At 45.5% G+C, this 24,473-nt stretch overlaps 1 protein-coding gene across 2 annotated transcripts in view; it reads left to right on the forward strand.

Annotated features, from left to right (window-relative positions):
- Positions 1-24,473, forward strand: part of MARS1 (methionyl-tRNA synthetase 1) — a 212,696-nt gene that overhangs the window by 159,164 nt on the left and 29,059 nt on the right. For both annotated transcript variants that reach the window (XM_069230804.1, XM_069230805.1), the window contains exon 19: positions 121-192. In XM_069230804.1, the coding sequence (XP_069086905.1) occupies positions 121-192 (72 nt within the window). The remainder of the gene's footprint in view (positions 1-120; positions 193-24,473) is intronic.

Raw genomic sequence — 24,473 nt, forward strand, 5'->3', positions numbered from 1 at the left:
TCCTTTGACCTAGTGTATTGTTCGTCCCATTCCTAGACCACATCTGCAGAGGCACTTGATTCTCTTTCGTTTTTGATTTGATCTATGTTTGTAAGTACATCTTGACATCTACTCCTGCAGGTCAGCCCACTTTTCCAGAAGCTGGAAAATGACCAGATAGAAGATCTTCGAAAGCGTTTTGGAGGAGGCCAGGTAGGGTTAAGATGAGACCACTTTTCGGCTTTTCATTAAGCTTAGAAAAAACATGTTGTAATGTCTGGAAATCATATGTAAATGGATGTCAATATACTCTGTTCTTAAAATGTAGGCCTTAAATATAGATGATTAAAACCATTTGAAGTCCCTTTTGATGGACGTTTGCCAATGACTGGGAACAAGAGTACTGTTGTCATTTAGAAAATCAAATGAGGACCGTTAGCTTTGCCTGTTATACATACTTGTGCGCCTTACTTTCACCTTTAATTCACCCATTACTAGAGGCTGAAAGCTCCATCTGGCTGGGTGCTCATGAGAACAAGATAACCGAAAGTTTGCATTGTTTGAATTTCGAGTGAATAATCTGCCTTTATATTAAACCAGTCCATCTATCACTTTTTCAGCCTGCAGAGCAAAAGCCATCTATTTCCTGGGGAGTTTTAAATCTGCTCCAGTCATCTTAGCGTGTTGTATTCTACACAAGAAACTATTACAGCGGGACAGTTTCACTGTAGGCATTTTTCTGTCACTAAAGAAATTAGGGGGACAAACAGCAAAGCAAGGGGCAGAGAGGAAGGCAGAGGATGCTAGCAGGGTGGAGAAGGATGGATGGGCTATGGAGAGCTGGAATGGAGTAAAGAGCAGTGCATGAGCTTAAAAAGGATTTTAGAGAGGGACATAGTCACAGACATAGTAGAAAGTAGGGGCAGAGCCCTGGCTGGGTCAGTGGATGTTGTGTAGTGGCAGACTCTAGTGGAAGTAGGAAACGCAACATGCATATGAACATTGAACTGCAAGTTAGTGCTGCATTAATTAACGTGGCAAACGCATGCACTCACACAGAAAAGCTAGTATTTAGAATACTTTTGTGCAATATTCCTATTGCTTTTGAATTACATAGAACTGTTGGTGATGCCAAACAACAACACTTTCACTTGTAATTCTGGTATTGTGGCACATAAGACCATGGTTTTCTGCCATAAATTCACTGACCAGATTCAATTGGGAAACCATTTTGTTAATAAACAAGATCACAAATTAGGATATTGTAAAGAATAGGGTCAAGATTAGGGTTAGAGTTGATGTCAGGTTTAGGTGTATAGCTAGCTTTTAACCGAGTCACTATTTGGGTATTTGCTTAACACTGTCCACAGATGGCCTAAACTCACTTACAAATCCTTAACATTGGCCTTCCTGGGATTTATATATATAAGCCAGAGCTCATTTTAGTTGCAGTAAAATCCGTTTAATATATCAGGGCTCGGGACATGCATATGTGTTAAAGTGTTTACAACTAAACAAAGGAGATAAATATGTTAAACCTTTATTGCATATGAAAGGACAAAGTTTTAATGGAGGTTCATACAGTTTGTCAGAGAACAATTGTCGGAATGCATAGGTTTCAATGGATTATCTATTTCAAATTAGAATATAACAAAATCTTATATTTTCTTCAAAATAGTTTTTTAAAATTATATATTGCGCATAATCTGACAGTATTATAATTGCATACAGTAGGTTGAAAATTCATCTAAACATTTGCCAGCCTGTAAATTTAGTTAATTCCAGATTATTTCTGGTATAATTTATACATAGTGAGCCAAACTACGTTAGAAAACCTTTGCAACCTGGAGGGCAACAAGAGAATCTATTTTTCTTATTCAGAACCCCGAAGCTGATCTGCTACTCCCATAAATATTTGCCAGCCAATTGGTCAAAGAGGTCAAAATCATTGAGCCTCGCTTCCTCGTAACCTTTCCTTTGCAATTAGACACAGCCTTCTCAATATAATGCATATTAATTAATCTAGAAAGTCATTGTTTTGTACTCAGTGGCTCCTCATCCTTCCAGGCAGAGGCTATTAAACGTGGAACTGCCGAGGAGATAAACATGAAGTAGGCCTGTCCTGGGTCCCCCATTATGGAAGAGTCCACCCTGCAGAGCATCAGAGGCAGAGTAAGAGAGGCTTTCTTCTTAAACCACTTATTCCACCAAGCCTCGATACCCTCCCATAATGGGATCAGCTTAACTCGCTCAAACAAAATGTGCTCTGTATCTGCCGGACCAGACCGGCATCATGGGCAATTACTATCCGCCCTTCTGCCCCATCTAAACAGCTTGTCAAGCTTATTAAACAGCCTGAAGATTGTTTTGTAGAGCTGAGCTCTGAGGGTTGCAGTCAGGAGCACTTTCCTTGCAACATCTAGAGATGCCGCTACATCAAAATATGGATTCCCCCATTTTATCGCACATGGTTTCCCTTGACTGTCAAGATTGTCTTTAGCCTGATTGTTTAAAATTGCATAAATTCAGCCAATCGTAACCCCTGGGCACAAAATCCCATCAGTGTATTCTTCTCAAGCACCACACAATTGCCCAGAAGTTTCATCACACAGTGTGTAAACTGCAAATATTTTGTAAAACTACCCTTCTCCATCCCGTAGTCTTGCTGCAGATCAGAGAAGGAACACATTTGACCTTGGCAATATAGATTGCCCAGACAGGCTATCCCCTCCTTCTCTCATTCCTTACAAGTGACATCATGGAAAACTGCTGGAAATAACGGGGAGTGTATTAATTATATATAGTTATTTCAAATATTTTCTTAACCTTAAACCAGGTCTTGACCTCTGCTCAGTTTACCTTAAAATTCACTTTTTTTTTATTTTTTATAATAGCGATTCTCAATCTCTCGAAGCAGATTGCTGCTGCTCCACCCAGCACCAGCTTGTATATACTCTTAGGATTATCAGGAGGCCTGCTTAGAGAGGTCTGAGCTTTAGGTGTCAGTAGAACTCCCACATGCTGTAATAATGCAGCTCAATAGTAAAGCCTAAAGCATGGAACCGCCCATCCTTCCCGATCCCTTGGGAGAACCATATATATGAGAACCCTTCTAGCCCGTGAATACTTCCATAAAAAAGTTGGTGCACCATGCCTCCAGCTTCTTGACCCACTGTCCTTGCAGCTTTAACAGGATTGTTCTAAATGGATGGAGAATTTTTGTCAACACGCTCATTTTCAACATGTTACATTGGCTGACTAGAGTCAAATGTAGCCCATTAATCCTTCTTAAGTACTGACTAATTTTGCCTAGCAGGGAATCAATGTTCAATATGGAAAATGTCACTTACCCATTGTACATCTGTTCGTGGCATTAGTTGCTGCAGATTCACATGCTGTGCTCATCCCGCCATCTGGTGTTGGGCTCGGAGTGTTACAAGTTGTTTTTCTTCGAAGAAGTCTTTTCGAGTCACGAGACCGAGGGACTCCTCCCATTTCGACTCCATTGCGCATGGGCGACGACTCCATCTTAGATTGTTTTCCCCGCAGAGGGTGAGGTAGGAGTTGTGTATGCTAGTAATAGTGCCCATGCAATGGAGTGAATACGTATGTATATAATGAATTTTAAAGTAATATATTTACAAATGTACAAATGTTCAAGATCTACTTCTAAACGGCTACAGGCTCCCGGGGAGGCGGGTGGGCGCATGTGAATCTGCAGCAACTAATGCCACGAACAGATGTACACTGGGTAAGTGACATTTTCCGTTCGATGGCATGTGTAGCTGCAGATACACATGCTGTGCATAGACTAGTAAGCAGTTATCTCCCCAAAAGCGGTGGTTCAGCCTGTAGGAGTTGAAGTAGTTTGAAATAATGTTCTTAGTACAGCTTGACCTACTGTTGCCTGTTGTGCAGTTAACACATCTACACAGTAATGCTTGGTAAATGTATGAGGCGTAGACGATGTTGCTGCTTTACATATTTCGTTCATTGGAATATTTCCTAGAAAGGCCATGGTAGCACCTTTCTTTCTGGTTGAGTGTGCCCTTGGTGTAATAGGCAGCTGTCTTTTAGCTTTAAGATAGCAGGTTTGAATGCACTTAACTATCCATCTAGCAATGCCTTGTTTTGAAATTGGATTTCCTGTATGAGGTTTTTGAAAGGCAATAAATAGTTGTTTTGTCTTTCGAATTAGTTTTGTTCTGTCAATGTAGTACATTAGTGCTCTTTTGATGTCTAATGTATGTAGTGCTCTTTAAGCTACCGAATCTGGCTGTGGGAAGAACACTGGTAATTCTACAGTTTGATTCAAGTGGAACGGTGAGATTACTTTTGGTAAAAATTTAGGATTTGTCCGTAGAACTACTTTATTTTTGTGTATTTGAATAAATGGTTCTTGAATGGTAAATGCTTGAATTTCACTCACTCTTCTTAGAGATGTGATGGCAATCAAAAATGCAACTTTCCACGTTAAGTATTGCATTTCACAAGAGTGCATGGGCTCAAAAGGTGGACCCATGAGTTGTGTTAAGACAATGTTGAGGTTCCATGAAGGAACTGGTGGTGTTCTTGGTGGTATAATTCTCTTTAGGCCTTCCATAAATGCTTGTTCGATGGCATCTGTCGCTGTAGATACGCATGTTTTGCATAGCTCGCCATCTGGTGTTGGGCCGGAGTGTTACAAGTTGTTTCTCTTCAAAGAAGTCTTTCGAGTCACGGACCGAGTGACTCCTCCTTTTGTCTCCATTGCGCATGGGCGTCGACTCCATCTTCGATTGTTTTTTTTCCGCCATCGGGTTCGGACGTGTTCCTGACGCTCCGAGTTTCGGAACGGAAAGATAGCTAATTTCGGAAGATTTTCGTCGGTATTGTTGCGTTCGGGATCGGCGTAGTTAGATTCAACACCGCGTCGAAAGATCGAAGAGCTCCGGTGGCCTTCGGGGTAGTTTTTCGATCCCCCGTCGGGGCCTGGTCGGCCCGACCGCGTGCAGAAGAACGCCGATGGAACGGACCCCGTTCCGCTTCTGTCCCAAATGCCACAATAAATACCCCTATACAGACCAACACTTGGTCTGTAACCTGTGCCTGTCACCTGAGCACAGTGAAGACACCTGCGAGGCCTGTCGTGCGTTCCGGTCCCGAAAAACACTCCGAGACCGTCGAGCCAGAAGACTTCAGATGGCGTCCGCGCCGACAGCCCACCGAGAGTTCGAGGAACAAGAAGAGGAAGGAACCTTTTCGATCCACGAATCGGACTCCGAAGGATTCGACGATACACAAACCGTGAGTAAGACGTCGAAAACCACTCAGAAGAAGATTTACAAGGCCCAGGGGACGCCACTGCCACCAGGCCATGGCTCGACCCATAAATTCGGTGACCGACCGTCGGCACCGAAAAAGGCCCAAACAGTGCCGAGATCGTCCGACTCCGGTCGAGACACCGGCACGCAGCCTTCTCGGGACCGAGAAAGTGCTGGAGACAAGCATCGACACCGAGATACCGGTGTAGACACGGCTCGACGCCGAGACAGCGGCACCGACAAAGATCGACGCCGAGAGGTTTCGGCCCCGAAAAAGAAAAAAGTCACCTCGGAGCCGAAAAAAGATGCAGACAGGGTTTCGGTGCCAAAACAGACTGCAACCGACCCAGTTTCAGGCTCTTATACAGAAGGGCAATCGCTAACCTCCCAAATGCGAAAGCATAGGTTTGAGGAAGAGCTACAATCAACTGATGTAGACCATACGCAAAAGCGTATTTTCATACAGGAGGGGACAGGAAAAATAAGCACCCTTCCCCCTATTAGAAGAAAGAGAAGATTGGAGTTCCAAACTGAACAAACACCACAAACAAAGGTGGTGAAAAAGGTTACTCCACCACCCTCTCCTCCACCTGTAATTAACATCTCACCAGCACAAACTCCATCACATTCCCCAGCTCACACCACCATGAGCCAGGGTGACCAAGATCAGGACGCATGGGACTTATACGACGCCCCAGTGTCAGATAACAGCCCGGAGGCATACCCTACGAAGCCATCTCCACCAGAGGACAGCACTGCGTATTCTCAAGTGGTGGCTAGAGCAGCACAATTTCACAATGTAAGCCTCCACTCAGAACAGGTCGAGGATGACTTTTTATTCAACACCCTCTCCTCCACCCACAGCTCCTACCAAAGCCTGCCTATGCTCCCTGGTATGCTCCGGCACGCAAAAGAAATCTTTAAGGAGCCGGTCAAAAGTAGGGCAATCACACCAAGTGTGGAAAAAAAGTATAAGGCGCCTCCTACAGACCCGGTTTTCATCACTACACAGCTGCCACCAGACTCTGTCGTTGTAGGAGCAGCTAGGAAAAGGGCCAACTCCCACACATCTGGAGATGCACCACCCCCAGATAAAGAAAGCCGCAAGTTCGATGCAGCTGGTAAGAGAGTCGCAGCACAAGCTGCAAACCAGTGGCGCATCGCTAACTCTCAGGCACTACTTGCGCGCTATGACAGAGCCCATTGGGATGAGATGCAACATCTCATTGAACATCTGCCCAAGGACCTACAAAAGAGGGCAAAACAAGTGGTTGAGGAGGGACAGAACATTTCAAACAACCAAATACGCTCCTCCATGGATGCTGCAGATACAGCTGCACGGACAATTAATACATCTGTAACTATCAGAAGGCATGCATGGCTACGAACGTCTGGATTTAAACCAGAGATTCAGCAAGCAGTTCTCAATATGCCTTTTAACGAAAAAGAACTGTTCGGTCCAGAAGTGGACACAGCGATTGAGAAACTCAAAAAGGACACGGACACTGCTAAAGCCATGGGCGCACTCTACTCCCCGCAGAGCAGAGGGAATTACAGCACATTCCGTAAAACACCCTTTAGAGGGGGGTTTCGGGGTCAGGGCACACAAGCCAGCACCTCACAGGCAACACCGTCCAGTTACCAGGGACAGTACAGAGGAGGTTTTCGGGGACAATATAGAGGAGGGCAATTCCCTAGGAATAGGGGAAAATTTCAAAGCCCCAAAACCCCTACTACTAAGCAGTGACTCACATGTCACTCACCCCCTCCACACAACACCAGTGGGGGGAAGAATAGGTCATTATTACAAAGCATGGGAGGAAATCACTACAGACACTTGGGTTCTAGCAATTATCCAACATGGTTATTGCATAGAATTTCTACAATTCCCTCCAAACATACCACCAAAAGCACAAAATTTGACAAAACATCATTCCAATCTCCTGGAGATAGAAGTGCAGGCACTATTGCAGAAGAATGCAATCGAATTAGTACCAAACACACAAATAAACACAGGAGTTTACTCACTGTACTTTCTGATACCAAAGAAGGACAAAACGCTGAGACCAATCCTAGACCTCAGAATAGTAAACACATTCATCAAATCAGACCACTTTCACATGGTCACACTACAAGAAGTGTTACCATTGCTAAAACTACACGACTACATGACAACTTTAGACCTCAAAGACGCGTATTTCCATATATCAATACACCCATCGCACAGGAAATACCTAAGGTTTGTATTCAAAGGAATACATTACCAATTCAAGGTATTGCCTTTCGGATTAACAACCGCACCAAGAGTCTTTACCAAATGTCTAGCAGTAGTCGCTGCACACATCAGAAGGCAGCAAATTCATGTGTTCCCATATCTAGACGACTGGCTAATCAAGGCCCATTCGTTAATAGAGTGCTCAAACCACACAAATCAGATCATACAAACCCTCTTCAAACTAGGGTTCACCGTCAACTTCACGAAATCCAACATTCTGCCGTGCAAGGTACAACAATACCTAGGAGCCATAATAGACTCAACAAAAGGAGTAGCCACTCCAAGTCCCCAAAGAATCCAAAATTTCAACATCATACAACGCATGTATCCAACACAAAAGATACAAGCAAAGATGATATTACAACTCCTAGGCATGATGTCTTCATGCATAGCCATTGTCCCAAACGCAAGACTGCACATGAGGCCCTTACAACAGTGCCTAGCATCACAGTGGTCACAAGCACAGGGTCATCTTCTAGATCTGGTGTTAATAGACCGCCAAACTTACCTCTCGCTTCTATGGTGGAACAACATAAATTTAAACAAAGGGCGGCCTTTCCAAGACCCAGTGCCACAATACGTAATAACAACAGATGCTTCCATGACAGGGTGGGGAGCACACCTCGATCAACACAGCATACAAGGACAATGGAACGTACATCAAACAAAACTGCATATAAATCACCTAGAACTGCTAGCAGTTTTTCAAGCACTAAAAGCTTTCCAACCAATAATAGTTCACAAATACATTCTCGTCAAAACAGACAACATGACAACAATGTATTATCTAAACAAACAAGGGGGGACACACTCCACGCAGTTAAGCCTGCTAGCACAAAAAATTTGGCGTTGGGCAATTCACAACCAAATTCGCCTAATAGCACAATTTATACCAGGGATTCAGAATCAACTCGCAGACAATCTCTCTCGAGATCACCAACAGGTCCACGAATGGGAAATTCACCCCCAAATTCTGAACACCTATTTCAAACTCTGGGGAACACCTCAAATAGACTTGTTTGCGACGAAGGAGAACGCAAAATGCCAAAACTTCGCATCCAGATACCCACACAAGCAGTCCCAAGGCAATGCCCTATGGATGAACTGGTCAGGGATATTTGCTTACGCTTTTCCTCCTCTCCCTCTTCTTCCTTATCTGGTAAACAAACTCAGTCAAAACAAACTCAAACTCATATTAATAGCACCAACTTGGGCAAGGCAACCCTGGTACACAACGCTGCTAGACCTATCAGTAGTACCCCACATCAAATTGCCCAACAGGCCAGATCTATTGACACAACACAACCAAAAGATCAGACACCCAGATCCAGCATCGCTGAATCTAGCAATTTGGCTCCTGAAATCCTAGAATTCGGGCACTTACAACTTACCCAAGAATGTATGGAAGTCATAAAGCAAGCCAGAAGGCCATCCACCAGGCACTGCTATGCAAGTAAATGGAAGAGGTTTGTTTGCTACTGCCATATTAATCAAATCCAACCATTACACACGACTCCAAAACATGTAGTGGGTTACTTGCTTCACTTACAAAAATCTAACCTGGCTTTCTCTTCCATTAAAATACACCTTGCAGCAATATCTGCATACCTGCAGACTACCTATTCAACTTCCCTATATAGGATACCAGTCATTAAAGCATTCATGGAGGGCCTTAAGAGAATTATACCACCAAGAACACCACCTGTTCCTTCATGGAACCTAAATGTTGTCCTAACTAGACTTATGGGTCCACCTTTTGAACCCATGCACTCCTGCGAAATACAGTTCCTAACCTGGAAGGTTGCATTTCTCATCGCCATTACTTCCCTAAGAAGAGTAAGCGAGATTCAGGCATTTACAATACAAGAACCTTTTATACAACTACACAAGAATAAGGTCGTCCTAAGGACTAATCCAAAATTTTTACCAAAGGTTATTTCACCGTTCCATCTAAATCAAACAGTGGAACTTCCAGTGTTCTTTCCACAGCCAGATACCGTAGCTGAGAGGGCACTACATACATTAGATGTCAAAAGAGCATTAATGTATTACATTGACAGAACAAAGAACATCAGAAAGACTAAACAACTATTTATTGCATTTCAAAAACCTCATGCAGGAAACCCAATATCAAAACAAGGTATAGCCAGATGGATAGTTAAATGCATCCAAATCTGCTACCTTAAAGCTAAACGACAGCTGCCCATTACACCAAGGGCACACTCAACCAGAAAGAAAGGTGCTACCATGGCCTTTCTAGGAAACATCCCAATGCAAGAAATATGTAAGGCAGCCACATGGTCTACGCCTCACACATTCACCAAGCACTACTGTGTAGACGTGTTATCCGCACAACAAGCCACAGTAGGTCAAGCCGTATTAAGAACATTGTTTCAGACTACTTCCACTCCTACAGGCTGAGCCACCGCTTTTGGGGAGATAACTGCTTACTAGTCTATGCAAAACATGCGTATCTACAGCGACAGATGCCATCGAACTGAAAATGTCACTTACCCAGTGTACATCTGTTCGTGGCATCAGTCGCTGTAGATTCGCATGTGCCCACCCGCCTCCCCGGGAGCCTGTAGCAGTTCGGAAGTTACCTTCAACTATTTGTATATATATCATTTCAACCTTAAATAAGTACATACTTAGTCACTCCATTGCATGGGCACTATTACTACAATTCAACTCCTACCTCACCCTCTGCGGGGGAAAAAACAATCGAAGATGGAGTCGACGCCCATGCGCAATGGAGACAAAAGGAGGAGTCACTCGGTCCCGTGACTCGAAAGACTTCTTCGAAGAAAAACAACTTGTAACACTCCGGCCCAACACCAGATGGCGAGCTATGCAAAACATGCGAATCTACAGCGACTGATGCCACGAACAGATGTACACTGGGTAAGTGACATTTTCATTATGACTGGTATCCTAAATAATGAAGTTGAGTGCGTAATTTGCAGGTAAGCTGAAATTGCAGTCAGATGTATTTTTATGGAAGAGAAAGCTAGTTTTGACTTTTGCAAATGTAGTAAGTATCCTACTATATCTTTTGCAGATGCGTGTAAGGGTTGAATTTGATTATTATGGCAGTAATAAACAAATCTTTTCCACTTTTTTCATAGCAGTGTCTAGTAGTAGGCTTCCTAGCTTGTCTTATGACCTCCATACATTCCTGTGTGAGGTCTAAGTGCCCGAATTCTAGGATTTCAGGAGCCAAATTGCTAGATTCAGCGATGCTGGATTTGGATGTCTGATCTGTTGTTTGTGTTGTGTTAACAGATCTGGTCTGTTTGGTAGTTTGACATGAGGTACTACTGAAAGGTCTAGTAGTGTTGTGTACCAAGGTTGTCTTGCCCATGTTGGTGCTATTAGTATGAGTTTGAGTTTGTTTTGACTCAACTTGTTTACTAGGTATGGAAGGAGTGGGAGAGGGGGAAAAGCGTACGCAAATATCCCTGACCAGTTCATCCATAGCGCATTGCCCCGAGACTGATGTTGTGAGTACCTGGATGCGAAGTTTTGGCATTTTGAGTTTTCTTTTGTTGCAAATAGATCTATTTGTGGTGTTCCCCAAATTCGGAAGTAAGTTTTTAGTATTTGGGGGTGAATTTCCCATTCATGGATCTGCTGGTGATCCCGTTAGAGACTGTCTGCTAACTGATTCTGAATCCCTGGAATAAATTGTGCTATTAGGCGAATGTGGTTGTGAATCGCCCAATGCCATATTTTTTGTGTCAGGAGACACAACTGTGTCGAGTGTGTCCCTCCCTGTTTGTTTAGGTAATACATTGTTGTCATGTTGTCTGTTTTGACAAGAATGTATTTGTGGGTTATTATGGGTTGAAATGCTTTCAGCGCTAGAAATACCGCTAACAGTTCTAAGTGATTTATATGAAACTGTCTTTGCTGTATGTCCCATTGTCCTTGGATGCTGTGCTGATTGAGGTGTGCTCCCCACCCTGTCATGGATGCATCTGTCGTTATCACGTATTGTGGCACTGGGTCTTGGAAAGGCCGCCCTTGGTTTAAATTTATACTGTTCCACCATTGAAGCGAGATGTATGTTTGGTGGTCTATCAACACCAGATCTAGAAGTTGACCCTGTGCTTGTGACCATTGTGATGCTAGGCACTGTTGTAAGGGCCGCATGTGCAGCCTTGCATTTGGGACAATGGTTATGCATGAAGACATCATGCCTAGCAGTTTCATTACCATTTTGACCTGTATCTTTTGTTTTGGGTACATGGCTTGTATTACATTGTGAAATGTTTGGACTCTTTGTGGACTTGGAGTGGCAATTCCTTTTACTGTGTTGATTGTTGCTCCTAGGTATTGCTGTGTTTGACACAGCAGAAAGTGTGACTTTGGGTAGTTGATTGAGAAACCTAGTTTGTGTAGGGTTTCTATGACATATTTTGTGTGTTGGGAACACTGTTTTTGCGTGTTGGTTTTGATTAACCAATCGTCTAGGTACGGGAACACATGTATTTGCTTCCTTCTGATATGTGCAGCTACTACTGCCAGACATTTTGTAAAAACTCTTGGTGCAGTTGTTATTCCGAATGGCAACACTTTGAATTGGTAATGTATCCCTTGGAATACAAACCTTAGGTACTTTTTGTGTGAAGGATCTATTGGTATATGGAAATATGCATCCTGTAGATCCATTGTTGTCATGTAGTCTTGTTGTTTGAGCAGTGGGATTACTTCTTGTAATGTAACCATGTGAAAGTGGTCTGATTTGATGTATGTATTTAATGTTCTGAGATCTAGTATAGGTCTTAGTTTTTTGTCTTTTTTGGGTATTAGAAAGTACAGTGAGTAAACTCCTGTGTTTAATTCTTGTTTTGGTACTAATTCTATTGCTTCTTTTTGGAGCAACGCTTGAACTTCTAGTCCTAGAAGATCTATATGTTGTTTTGACATACTGTGTGTTTTCGGTGGGACTGTTGGAGGGAATTTGAGAAATTCTATGCAATAACCATGCTGGATAATTGCTAGTACCCAAGTATCTGTTGTTATCTCCTCCCAATGTTTGTAAAATTGGCTTAGTCTCCCCCCCACAGGTGTTATGTGATGGGGATGTGTGACTTGTAAGTCACTGCTTATTTTGAGGAGTTTTGGGGCTTTGGAACTTTCCTCTATTTTTCTGGAATTGTCCCCCTCTATATTGCCCCCGAAAACCTCCCCGCTGATACTGGCTTTGGTAAGTGGGCCTTGTTTGTGATGTTGTGGTTTCTGTAGGTTGCCCTCGAAACCCTCCCCTAAAAGGTGTTTTGCGAAATGTGCCTCTGCTCTGCGGGGAGTAGAGTGCGCCCATGGCTTTTGCTGTATCAGTGTCTTTTTTGAGTTTATCAATAGCAGTGTCGACTTCCAGCCCAAACAACTGCTGTTCATTAAATGGCATATTTAGCACGGCTTGTTGAATTTCCGGCTTGAACCCTGACGTGCGCAGCCATGCGTGCCTTCTTATTGTTATTGCAGTATTTACTGTCCTTGCAGCCGCATCTGCTGCATCCATTGAAGAGCGTATCTGATTATTAGAGATACTTTGTCCTTCTTCTACCACTTGTTGTGCTCTTTTTTGGAACTCCTTGGGTAAGTGTTCTATGAAATGTTGCATCTCATCCCAGTGAGCTCTATCGTATCTTGCCAAAAGTGCTTGTGAATTGGCAATGCGCCACTGGTTTGCTGCTTGTGCTGCAACCCTTTTGCCCGCAGCATCAAATTTGCGACTCTCCTTGTCTGGAGGTGGTGCGTCCCCCGAGGTATGAGAGTTGGCTCTCTTACGAGCTGCCCCGACAACTACTGAGTCTGGTGTTAACTGCGTTGTAATATAAACTGGATCTGTTGGCGGTGGCTTGTATTTTTTCTCCACCCTTGGAGTTATGGCTCGGCCTTTAACAGGATCCTGAAAGATTTGTTTTGAATGTTTTAGCATTCCTGGGAGCATAGGTAGGCTTTGGTATTGGCTATGAGTGGAGGATAGCGTGTTAAACAAAAAGTCATCCTCAGTTGGTTCGGAATGCAAGGTGACGTTATGGAAAGCAGCTGCCCTTGCGACCACTTGTGTGTAAGATGTACTGTCCTCAGGTGGGGACGGCCTGGCAGGGTACGAGTCTGGGCTGTTGTCCGATACTGGAGCATCGTAAAGGTCCCATGCATCGGGGTCATCTTGACTCATTGTAGTATGAGTCGGGGAGTGCATCAGTGGAGGAGTTGCTACCGGTGATGTGTGCACTGATGGTGATGGAGACGGTGGTGGAGTTGTTTTCCTTGCTACCTTTGCTTGTGGCTGCTTGTCCTTTTCTTGAAAGGCAAGTTTTATTTTTATGTTAATTGGTGTAAGAGTGGTTATCTTCCCTGTGTCTTCTTGAATGTGGAGCCTTCTTTGAGTATGGTCTGGCTCTACTGCTTCAAGTTCCTCTCCAAATCTATGTTTTTGCATTTGGGAGGACAATCCTTGTTCCTCTGTATAGGAACCTGTTTTCGGTTCCGAGGCTGGATGTTTCGGAACCGAAACTTTTTCGGACGTCTTTTTAGGCTCCGAAGAAACCTTTTTAAGTTTCGGCGTGGTGGTGTCTCGGTGCCGAACTTGTTCGGTGCCGCTGTCCCGGTGCCGAAATTTCTCTGAGCCGATGTCTCGGGTCCGAGATTGCTGTGTGGCGGTATCTCGACCGGAGTCGGATGACTTCGCCACAAGCGTGCCCTTTTTCGGTGCCTTGGATCGGTCACCAATTTTTTGGGTTAAGCCATGGCCTGTTGGCGGTGGCGTCCCCTGGGCTTTTGTTGACTTCTCGTGAGTCTTATGTTTCGACGTCTTACTCACGGTTTTCGGCGTTTCTTCGGCCTCGAGCTCTTCCGAGTCCGACTCGTGGATAGAGAAAGCTTCCTCTTCCTCCTCGAAACGCTCTTGTCCTGTCGGCGTCGACGCCATCTGCAGTCTTCTGGCTCTTCGGTCTCTTAATGTTTTCCTCGACCGAAACGCTCGACAGGCTTCACAAGTATCTTCCTTGTGCTCTGGAGACAAGCACAAGTTACAGACCAGATGCTGATCCGTATACGGATACTTGTTATGGCATTTTGGACAGAAGCGGAATGAGGTCCGTTCCATCAGCCTTGAAGTCACACGTGGCCGGGCCGACCAGGCCCCGACGGGGGATCGAAAAAACCCCGAAGGGCCACCGGAGCTCTTCAAAATTCGGTGTTGATCTGTTGTAACTAACCCGATACCGAACGCAAACAATACCGACGTTTTTTCCGAGATTCTAACTAACTTTCCGACCCGAAACACGGAGCGAAAAGGAACACGTCCGAACCCGATGGCGGAAAAAAAACAATCTAAGATGGAGTCGACGCCCATGCGCAATGGAGTCGAAATGGGAGGAGTCCCTTGGTCTCGTGACTCGAAAAGACTTCTTCGAAGAAAAACAACTTGTAACACTCCGAGCCCAACACCAGATGGCGGGATGTGCACAGCATGTGTATCTGCAGCTACACATGCCATCGAACATAGATAGAATCCACTGTTGCAGAAATCTTGACCCCAAGATAAATGGCATTAGCCACCTGGTGATTATCTACCATTTCCACATTGCTGGTGCAGATCAGCTGCTTCTTCCCCCTATTAAGGAGATATCCTGAAAATATTCTAAAATCCAAAGCTAATTTTCCACTTCAAGGAGTGCTGTCTGGGGATGGGGTGCCAGCAATGCAAAATCCTCCGCGTATGCCAATAATTTTGTGTCACACCCATTCAAGCTGACTGGCAAGATTGCCTGGTTATTTATCGCCTTACTAGGGGATCAAAATACAGAGAGAATAGAATAAGGGAACAGGGACAGCCCTCCTGCGTACCCTGCTGAATCTCAATCTTTACAGACTGCTGCCCCATAATCTGAAGTTGTGCATAAGGATGATGATATAAAGCCTGCAGTGCCTTGACCATACCAAACCTAAACCCTTGATGCGCCCGAACCCTCCAGAGATACTCCCAGGCCACCCCATTGAATGCCTTCTCAGCGTCTAGAAGAATCATGACCAGAGGGGCCCCAGTGACAGCTGCACTGTCAAACAAGGCAATACCATGCTTCACATGGTCCGCTGTACCCCTTTTTGGGATAGCCCAATGCTGCCAGGGTGAAACGTACCTGTTATGACTTTCCCTAGGCGTATTGCTAAAACCTTTGAATATATTTTACTATCTGTACTCATTAATGATAGTGACTGATTAGACCTAGGATTTTCAGGTTTCCCTTTTTCCCTAAATACAGCAATATTGGTGCCCTGCCATAAACTGGTCTGGCCCCTTCTTCTGGAAGCCATAGATCTTTAACAAGCACAGATGAAAAAACTTAGAATTATACCAGGATTTGGTCTGGTCCCGACGCATTTCCGGAAGGTAGCCTCAATAGGGCATTCTCTACCTTCTCCAACGTGATACCCATTTCAAGGAACTCTGTCTCCCCATCATCTACATAACCAAACTCCCCTGTCCGTAAAAAATCACTCACTAGAAATTCAGCGGATTGTACTTCAGCCTTGTAAAGCTCTGTATAGTACTCCTGAAATACCTATATAATATCTCCGGCTGCAGTGGCCCTTGTGCCATTGCTCCTCTCAATTAATTAGATAGTCTGGTCCACCTCATGCTGCTGAGTACGAAGAGCCAACATTCTTCCCACTGACTTACTATATTCATATGCTTCAGATCTATAAATCTCAAACTTCCTAGCCAAAGTTTCTGAATAATAGCAATTGATCATAACTTTCTTACTGGCAATTGCCCGCTATCATTCCCATCTTGCCCGCCTGCACCCGGGCCGCGTGCTGCACCTCTAGCTGCACTAACTCAATGTTCAGTTTCCTTATTTCCTTCTCTTGCTGCCTGTGGAAGTGAGCCACAAAGCTAATAGTCCTGCCTCTGACTGCCGCCTTAAATGCATCCCAGACCACCCCTTTAGAGGCACTATGCCTATTAATATTCATGAACTGTACTATCCACTTCTCCATGTGTTCCACATATTCCAGATCCAGGCGCAATCTTCTATCAAATGTCCATCGCCCCTTAGTGGACGCCACACAGCCCAGTAATTTGCAATACTAGCGGATTATGGTCTGAGAAAACTTTTGGCAATTTCCTGACAACAAGCTTTGGTGCCCAATTCAGCAGAGGCCAGAAAATAATCCAACCAGGCACACTTAGCATGGGGGAAGAGAAATATATATAGCTGGGATCCACAGGGTTCACTGGCTCCCAGGCATCCACTAACCTATGGCTTTTCACTTTGTGGGTAATTGCTCCAAATACCTGTGGCTTCCTCCTTCCATATTTTTTTGGGGCCCCACAAGCATACCTACTTCCAGGTTAATATTAAAATCTCACAGATTATTAGTGGGTATAGCCAGCCTGCGAGTTCCACAGTCAGTTCCTCCCAGATTTTTGCCTCATCAAAATTGGAGCCATAGATCCAACAAAACGTATATCTAGTTTCGGCAACCCAACACTCGGTCACCCATGGCGCGCTTGTATGTCAACTATCGAGTGAATGTGACCCATGCCCTCTTCACCAATATCGCCACCCCCTATCAGCGACACCTTGTGAGGTATAGGCAGCAAGGGAATACCCCCTAATGCCCAGGGAATATGCGCCTCCTGCAGACATATTATGGCCGACCCCCAAGCGCTGAGCATCTTGGCCATTTTAGCCCTCTTATGCTTGTCATTCAGCCCGCACACATTTACTGAACAAATACTCAAATTGTCCTTCTGCATTGAGAAAAAATCAAATACCGCCCAGCCTGGCCTGGCCAGCCCAGCCACAAATCAAATCCCAATATTCCACTGCTACGGCGCCCCAGCTGTCATCATGATTATGCTCATTATTTTCCTTTATGCCCCCAATCTGCAACCCCGCACCCCATCTGCACTCCCGCCCACCAGTCCCTCCCTTCCTTACCCTCACCACCCATGTGAAGCATCCAGACCAACTTGGACTTCTTCACCCTTTTTAATGAGATAACTAGTTCAAGCACGCAAGGTTCTTTGCTTCAGTTTTTTTGATATTTCATCACAATTATTGAAAGTTTTTAAAAAAAAAGTTACGAGTGAAACACTCATATGACTATATTTTCCGACCTCCCATTGATGTGCTTCACACCTACCCCCCTGCCCCACCTCCCCCTTACAGGAACCACAACACTTTGTTGTGAGCCTCAAAGGCTCCTGCCTTTTGTTGCACTGCGCCAAGGCACTCCAACTAGTGGAGATACACACTCTCACCCCCACCCCCCACAGGGACCAGGCCCCACTTTGTGCAGCAGGTCCGGTAAAAAAAAAATAGTAAACACCAGGAGGAGTGTCCACCATAGCTGGGCCCACCCCCTAGGGTACTGAGAGCTGAGGTGAACCCCTCCTGGCAGAATCCTCCAACTTGCTTTAGAGGGTGTTAGCCAATAGGGCTAGGAATGCGCCCCCTCTCCAAAGGCCTGTGCCCTGATGCTGGGGGTATTTAACTGGAAGCTGAAAGTGCCCCTTTCTCCATAGGATTCAATTGGGTGCCCAACACCAACTTTGACCTCTGCACCCGGCCAGCCCCGTGTTGGTGGTGGTGCACCCTTGGTGTTGTCCTAAACTTTACCCTGTGGACACCTTAGCCCCCGAAGACTGGGATCGTAAGTAGAATACTTACCTGCAAATTGTGTTGTTTCTTTTCCTCCCCTAGGACGAAATTGGTTTCTATGGGAAATTGCACTGTCTACTTTTGAAACTGAAAAGTATTACTTACCTGTAAACTGTTTTACATGTAAATTCTAAACAAAGTGCATTTGATACTTGAAAATTATAAATTCTTGAAACTGTACTTACCTGCAACAAAGATTCTTTTGGTTCCAGAAATAAAGTAACTAAGTATATTTCTAATACATAAAACAATTGGCCTGGAGTTAGTCATTGAGTGTATGCCTCATTTCTTGTGTGTGTACAACAAATGCTTAGCACTACCTTCTGATAAGCCTAACTGCTCAACCACACTACAACAAAAGAGAGCATTAGTGTTATCTAATTTAGCCTCTGGGGATCCACTGGATCCTGTGCAACCTATAGCTTACTTTGGTATCGTATGCAGAGCCAGCTTCCTACATTGGTTGATCAGCAGTGGGGTCTAGGACTTTGCATTTGCTGCACTACTCAGCCAACATCTGACGACATGACTTAGTTCCAAAATTGCCTTTAGATTGAATTGACATTGTTTTCAAATGTTTAAAAGTCCTGCTATGGCCTTGGTTAAGTCCCCTTAAGCATTTCTTTTTAAGTTTAAAAAGATATTGTAGTTAGGGGTAAGTAACTAGAGGTAGTTTTAGTTCCTAAAAGAAATACCCAACCTTAGTAACATAATGAGCAGCTCAGAGGACTTGGTTGTGGAACTCGACCTGACCCCTTACCTCCTTTTCAAGATAAGAGAGTTAAGGTCTCTCTGCAGTCTGAAAAACAATAAAACTGGTTCCAACACTACCAAGATCCAGCTCCAGGAGCTCCTTACAGAGTATACAAAGGAACACCTTGCTGAGGAAGATGACCTCCCCTAGATGGTGAAGTTAAGGAACAGGCGGATGACCTCAACCCCCCTCCCCCACCCCCTCACCACCACCTCCACTCTCCTAACCTAACTAGGGAAGACGGGGCCTCTGTAGTCCCAATTCCAAGGATAGTGCTTACATTACATGGGCCTCCCACAAGGGAGACAGGTTCCTCTGGGAACACTGAGGGCAGCCTTAGTGAAGAGGACCTCCGTTTAGCAAGGATGGCCAAAAGACTAGCTTTGGGAAGACAGCTCCTGGCTATAGAGAGGGATAGAGCAGAAATGGGCTTAGTATCCATTAATGGCAGCATCCTAATACCTAGGGAACAGAGAGCGATCTTATGACCCTAAAATCCCCAAGGGGATTGTCCCCAGGTATGCGAATGGTCATGTCATCACCAAATGGTTCAAGGTCTTTGAGGGGGCTTGTGGAATGAGAAAAGTGGAAAGGCCTCATTGGGGAGCTGTCCTTTGGGAACTGTTCACTGGTAAGTGTAGGGATAGACTCCTCACACTCACTGGAGCAGACGCGGAGTCCTATGACCTGATGAAGGCTACCCTGATTGAGGGTTTGGGGCTCACCACTGATGAGTATAGAATCAGATTTAGGGGGCTCACAGAACCTCAAGCCAGTCCTGGGTTGACTTCATAGACTACTCAGTGAAAACTCTAGATGGTTGGTTAACTGGAAGTGAAGTGCAATACTATGATGGGCTCTATAGTTTGTTTATGAAAGAACACACCTTAAGTAACTGCTTCAATGAAAAGTTGTATCAATATCTGGTAGACCTAGGTCCAGTTTCTCCCCAACAATTGGGAAAGAAGGCAGACCACTGGGTCAAGACTAGGGTGACCAAGACTTCCACTGGGGATGACCGAAAGAAAGGGGTTACTAAGTCTCCCCAGGGGAAGCGTGGTGAGATCCCTAAGGATAAAAGTAAGGAGTCTTCTAAAGGCCCCCAAAAACCTGCTCAGGAGGGTGGGCTCAAACCTCTTCACCATCTACTCATGAGTACAAAAGTAAAAACGTTTATCCCAAAAAGACCTGGTGTTTGAACTGTAGACAGAATGGACACCATACTGTAGACTTGGCCTGTCCCGAAAAAGAATCCCCCTAGTACTGCACCAGCTAGCACTGGTATAGCCAATCTCCAGGTGGGATCTACAGGGTGCCCAGAGCAAATCAGGGTTCACACTGAAGCTATTTTAGTCTCCGAGGGTGGGGTAGATGTTGCCACTCGTGCTGTCTGGCCCCCTAAAACGAACAAATACAGACAGCATCCCTTGATTACTGGGACCAGATTAGACGCCCTGAGGGATACAAGCGCCAATGTCACCATGGTGACAGGAAAAACTGCTTTCCCTGGGACAGTACTTGGCTGAACAAACATATCCAGTTACCAATGCTGACAATGTAACTAAGGTCCATCCCATGGCTATGGTGACCTTCAAATGGGAAGGGATTACTGACCTCAAACAGGCAGTGGCCTCTTCTGCAATCTCAGTTGAATGTCTGCTAAGGAAGGACCTGGGGTCCTCAGTAGGGGCTGAGGTAAAACTCAGAACCCATATAGTCATGATGGAAATCCCTGAGATGGTGTGTGTGAAAACCAGAGCACAAGGTAAAAAAGCAGTGTTGGATCCTGGAATAATGGCCCAACCTTCCAAGAGAAAGAGCAAGAAGACTGGAAAATCAGCTTCTAAACAGCAAAAAGCTCACGACCCCTCATCCCAGGAAGAGGACTTACGCACCCTAGAGGGAACGGAACCCATGAAACATGAACCTTACCAGGTTGAGCTCTTGGGCCTGCGGTACCCTCTAGGGAACAGCTGTGCCAAGGACAGAGAACCTGTCCTACTCTTGAAGACCTGCGACAGCAAGCTTCTGCACATGAAAAGGGAGATGTCAGTGGCTCCCACAGGGTCTAGTGCAGTGGTCTTCAAACTGTTTAACTGCAGCTCCCTTGTCACCTGCCAAGCCAGTGGTAAGGCAGGTGGCCAACCAACAACACCCCCCACAACCCCCTAATTCCACTACCAGTGGTTGGGGTTCCCTTTGAAAGGGTTGGTGTGGACATTGTGGGTCCACTTGAGCCACCCACAGCCTCAGGAAACCATTATATACTGGTAGTAGTGGATCATGCTACCAGATATCCTGAAGCAATCCCCCTTAGGTCTACTACAGCCCCTGCAGTAGCCAAAGCCCTCATTGGTATCTTTACCAGGGTAGGGTTTCCTAAGGAGGAGGTTTCGGACAGAGGTGCCAACTTCATATCAGCTTATCTGAAACACGTGGAATAAGTGTTGGGTGACCTACAAGTTCACCATACCATCCACAAACTTATGGACTTGTTCAAAGGTTCCTGAAGACATTGAAGGGCATGATCATGGGGCTCCCTGAAAATCTTAAAAGGAGAGGGAATGTCCTTTTGTCATGCTTGCATTTTGCCTTCAGAGAGGTGCCTCAGAAAGGAGTAGGGTTTTCCTTCTTTGAACTTTTGTTTGGTCAGCCTGTTAGGGAATCACTTGCTCTTGTAAAAGAAGTTTGGGATAGACCTCTCTGCGTATCTAAGCAAGATGTGGTTGACAATGTGCCAGGCCTACGTTCCATGACAGTAGAGCACATGGAGAAAGCATTCAAATAATTTAAAGCCAGCCGACAGCTCCAGAAGCAGTGGAATGACCAAACGGCTGCACTGGTGAAGTTATAACCAGGGCAGATGGTGTGGGTTCTGGAGCCTGTGGCTCCCAGGGCACTTCAAGACAGACTGAGTGGCCCTTACCCCATCCTTGAGAAGAAAAGTGAGGTCATCTACTTGGTAGACCTGGGCAGTAGCAGGACACCCAAAAGGGTGATCCAAGTGAACCATCTCAAGCATTTCTGTGACAGAGGTGATGTAACCATGCTGATGGTTACTGATGAGGATCAGGAAGCAGAGAGTGATCCTCTCCCTGGCCTCCCATCTCACAACCCAAAAGATGGGTCAGTTGTTGGAGTTGTCTATTCAGACACCCTCACTGTCCACCAGCAGGTTGGCTGCAGGCAAGTTCTGCAGCATTGTGCAGAGCTCTTCTCCTTAAACCCTGGTCAGACGCACTGGTGTACCCATGATGTGGACACTGAAGACAGCTTGCCTGTCAAATCCAGATTTATCGGCAGTCTGACAAAGTTAAGGAAAGCACCAAAGTTGAAGTCAACAAGATGCTGTATGTAGAGGTTATTGAACCCTCTGACAGCCCCTGGGCTACACCAATGGTCTTAAGTCTGGGGATGGGGTCTTAAGTCCCCATCCTCATCCCCATGGTGGAAGGAAAGAAATGAGGTTCTGTATGGACTACAGAGGTGTCACCTCTGTCACTAAGACAGATGCTCACCCCATACCCAGGGCTGATGAGCTAATAGACAGATTAGATGCAGCAAAGATCCTCTGTACCTTTGACTTGACTGCAGGGTACTGGCAAATTTGCATGGCATTAGGAGCAAAAGAAAAGACCGCATTTTCCACACCTGATGGGCATTATAAGTTCACTGTTATGTCCTTTGGTTTAAAGAATGCCACTGCCACCATCCAAAGGTTGGTGAATCAAGTCCTTGCTGGCTTGGAGTCCTTTAGTCCGGCATATCTATAAGATAATTTTGTCTTCACCTCCTCCTGGCAGGATCACCTGGCCCACCTGGGGAAGGTTTTGCAGGCCTCGCTATTAAGGCATCCAAATGCCAGATATGGCAGGGCACTGTTGTATACTTGGGTCACCTTGTAGGTGGAGGCCCTGTGCAACCCTAACAGCCCAAGATCCAGACAATTCTGGAATGGGAAGCTCCTACCACCTGGCCTCAAGTCAGGGCATTTCTTGGCTTGACTTGTTATTACAGGATGTTTAAGAAGGGGTCTGGATCTATTTTGACCCCTCCCCCCCCCCTCCCCCCCCCCCCTCACAGAACTTACCTCTAAAAATATGCACAAGAAAGTTAACTGGGCAGTTAGTTGGCAAAACGCCTTTTACACCTTGAAGGAGGGAATGTGCTCACCAGTTCTCAAAGCTCCAGACTACTCTAAGCAGTTAATTGTACAGACAGATACCTTTGAACATGCGATAAGAGCAGTCCTGTCCCATACTAACGATGATGGCCATGGCCAGCGTGTTCCTTTTATTAGCACGAGGTTACTCCCCAAGGAACAGTGCTAGAATGCCATTGAGAGGGAGGCCTTTGTTGTGGTTTGGTCCCTGAAGAACTTGTGACCATACTTGTTTGGTACTCACTTCATAGTTCAAACTGACCACAGACTTCTCAGATGGCCTATGTATATGAAAAGAGTGACTCCTAAACTTTTGAGGTGGTCCATCTCACCTTTGCCACACAACTATGTCCCTTGTAAAAGGTACCGGTGGTACCAAGGCCCCTGAGGCCATGGAGGGTCTCTAAGGGCTGCAGCATATATTATGCCACCCTAAGGGACCCCTCACCAAGCACATGCACACTGCCACTGCAGCTTGTGTGTGCTGGTGGAGGATAAAATGATAAAGTTGACATGGCACCCCTCTCTGGGTGCCATGCCCACAAACAACTGCCTGTGGCATAGTAAGTCACCCCTTTAGCAGGCCTTACAGCCCTAAGGCAATGTGATGTATACCACAGGTGAGGGCATAGCTGCATGAGCAATATGCCCCTACAATGTCTGAGCCCATTCTTAGACATTGTAGGTGCAGTGTGGCCATATTGAGTACATTGGCTGGGAGTTTGTCATTTCGAACTCCACAGCTCCATAATGGCTTCACTGAAGACTGGGAGGTTTGGTATCAAACTTCTCAGCTCAATAAACCCACATTGATGCCAGTGTTGTATTTATTGGAAAATGCACACAGAGTGCATCATAGAGATTCCCCCTGTATTTCACCCAACTCTCTAGTGTGAGGCTAACAGGTCAGTGCCAGCCTGCCACTAACAAACATGTTTCTGATCCCATGGGGTGAGAGCCTTTGTGCTCTCTCAGGTAAGGACCAAAACTTGCTCTGGGTGGAGGTGCTTCACACCTTCCTCTGCAGGAACTGCAACAGTTAACTGTGAGCCTCAAAGGCTCCTGCCTTTTGTTGCACTGCCCCGGGGCACTCTGGTTATTGGAGATGGCCGCCCCCCACCCCCAGACCAGGCCCTACTTTTGGCGGCAAGTCTGGTGGAAAAATTAGTAAACACCGGGAGGAGTGTCCCCTGGACCAAGCCTGCAGCATCCTTGTGACCCCCGGGGTTCCGCCATTGAAAAACATAGGGGACCCAATGCTGTGTTTGCACCCTGCTCCCAGTCGCCCTTGGGCCACTGAGGGGGGGGGGGG

The sequence above is a fragment of the Pleurodeles waltl genome, chromosome 4_2 (genome assembly GCF_031143425.1).
Source record: "Pleurodeles waltl isolate 20211129_DDA chromosome 4_2, aPleWal1.hap1.20221129, whole genome shotgun sequence".
NCBI classification, from domain to species: Eukaryota; Metazoa; Chordata; class Amphibia; order Caudata; family Salamandridae; genus Pleurodeles; species Pleurodeles waltl.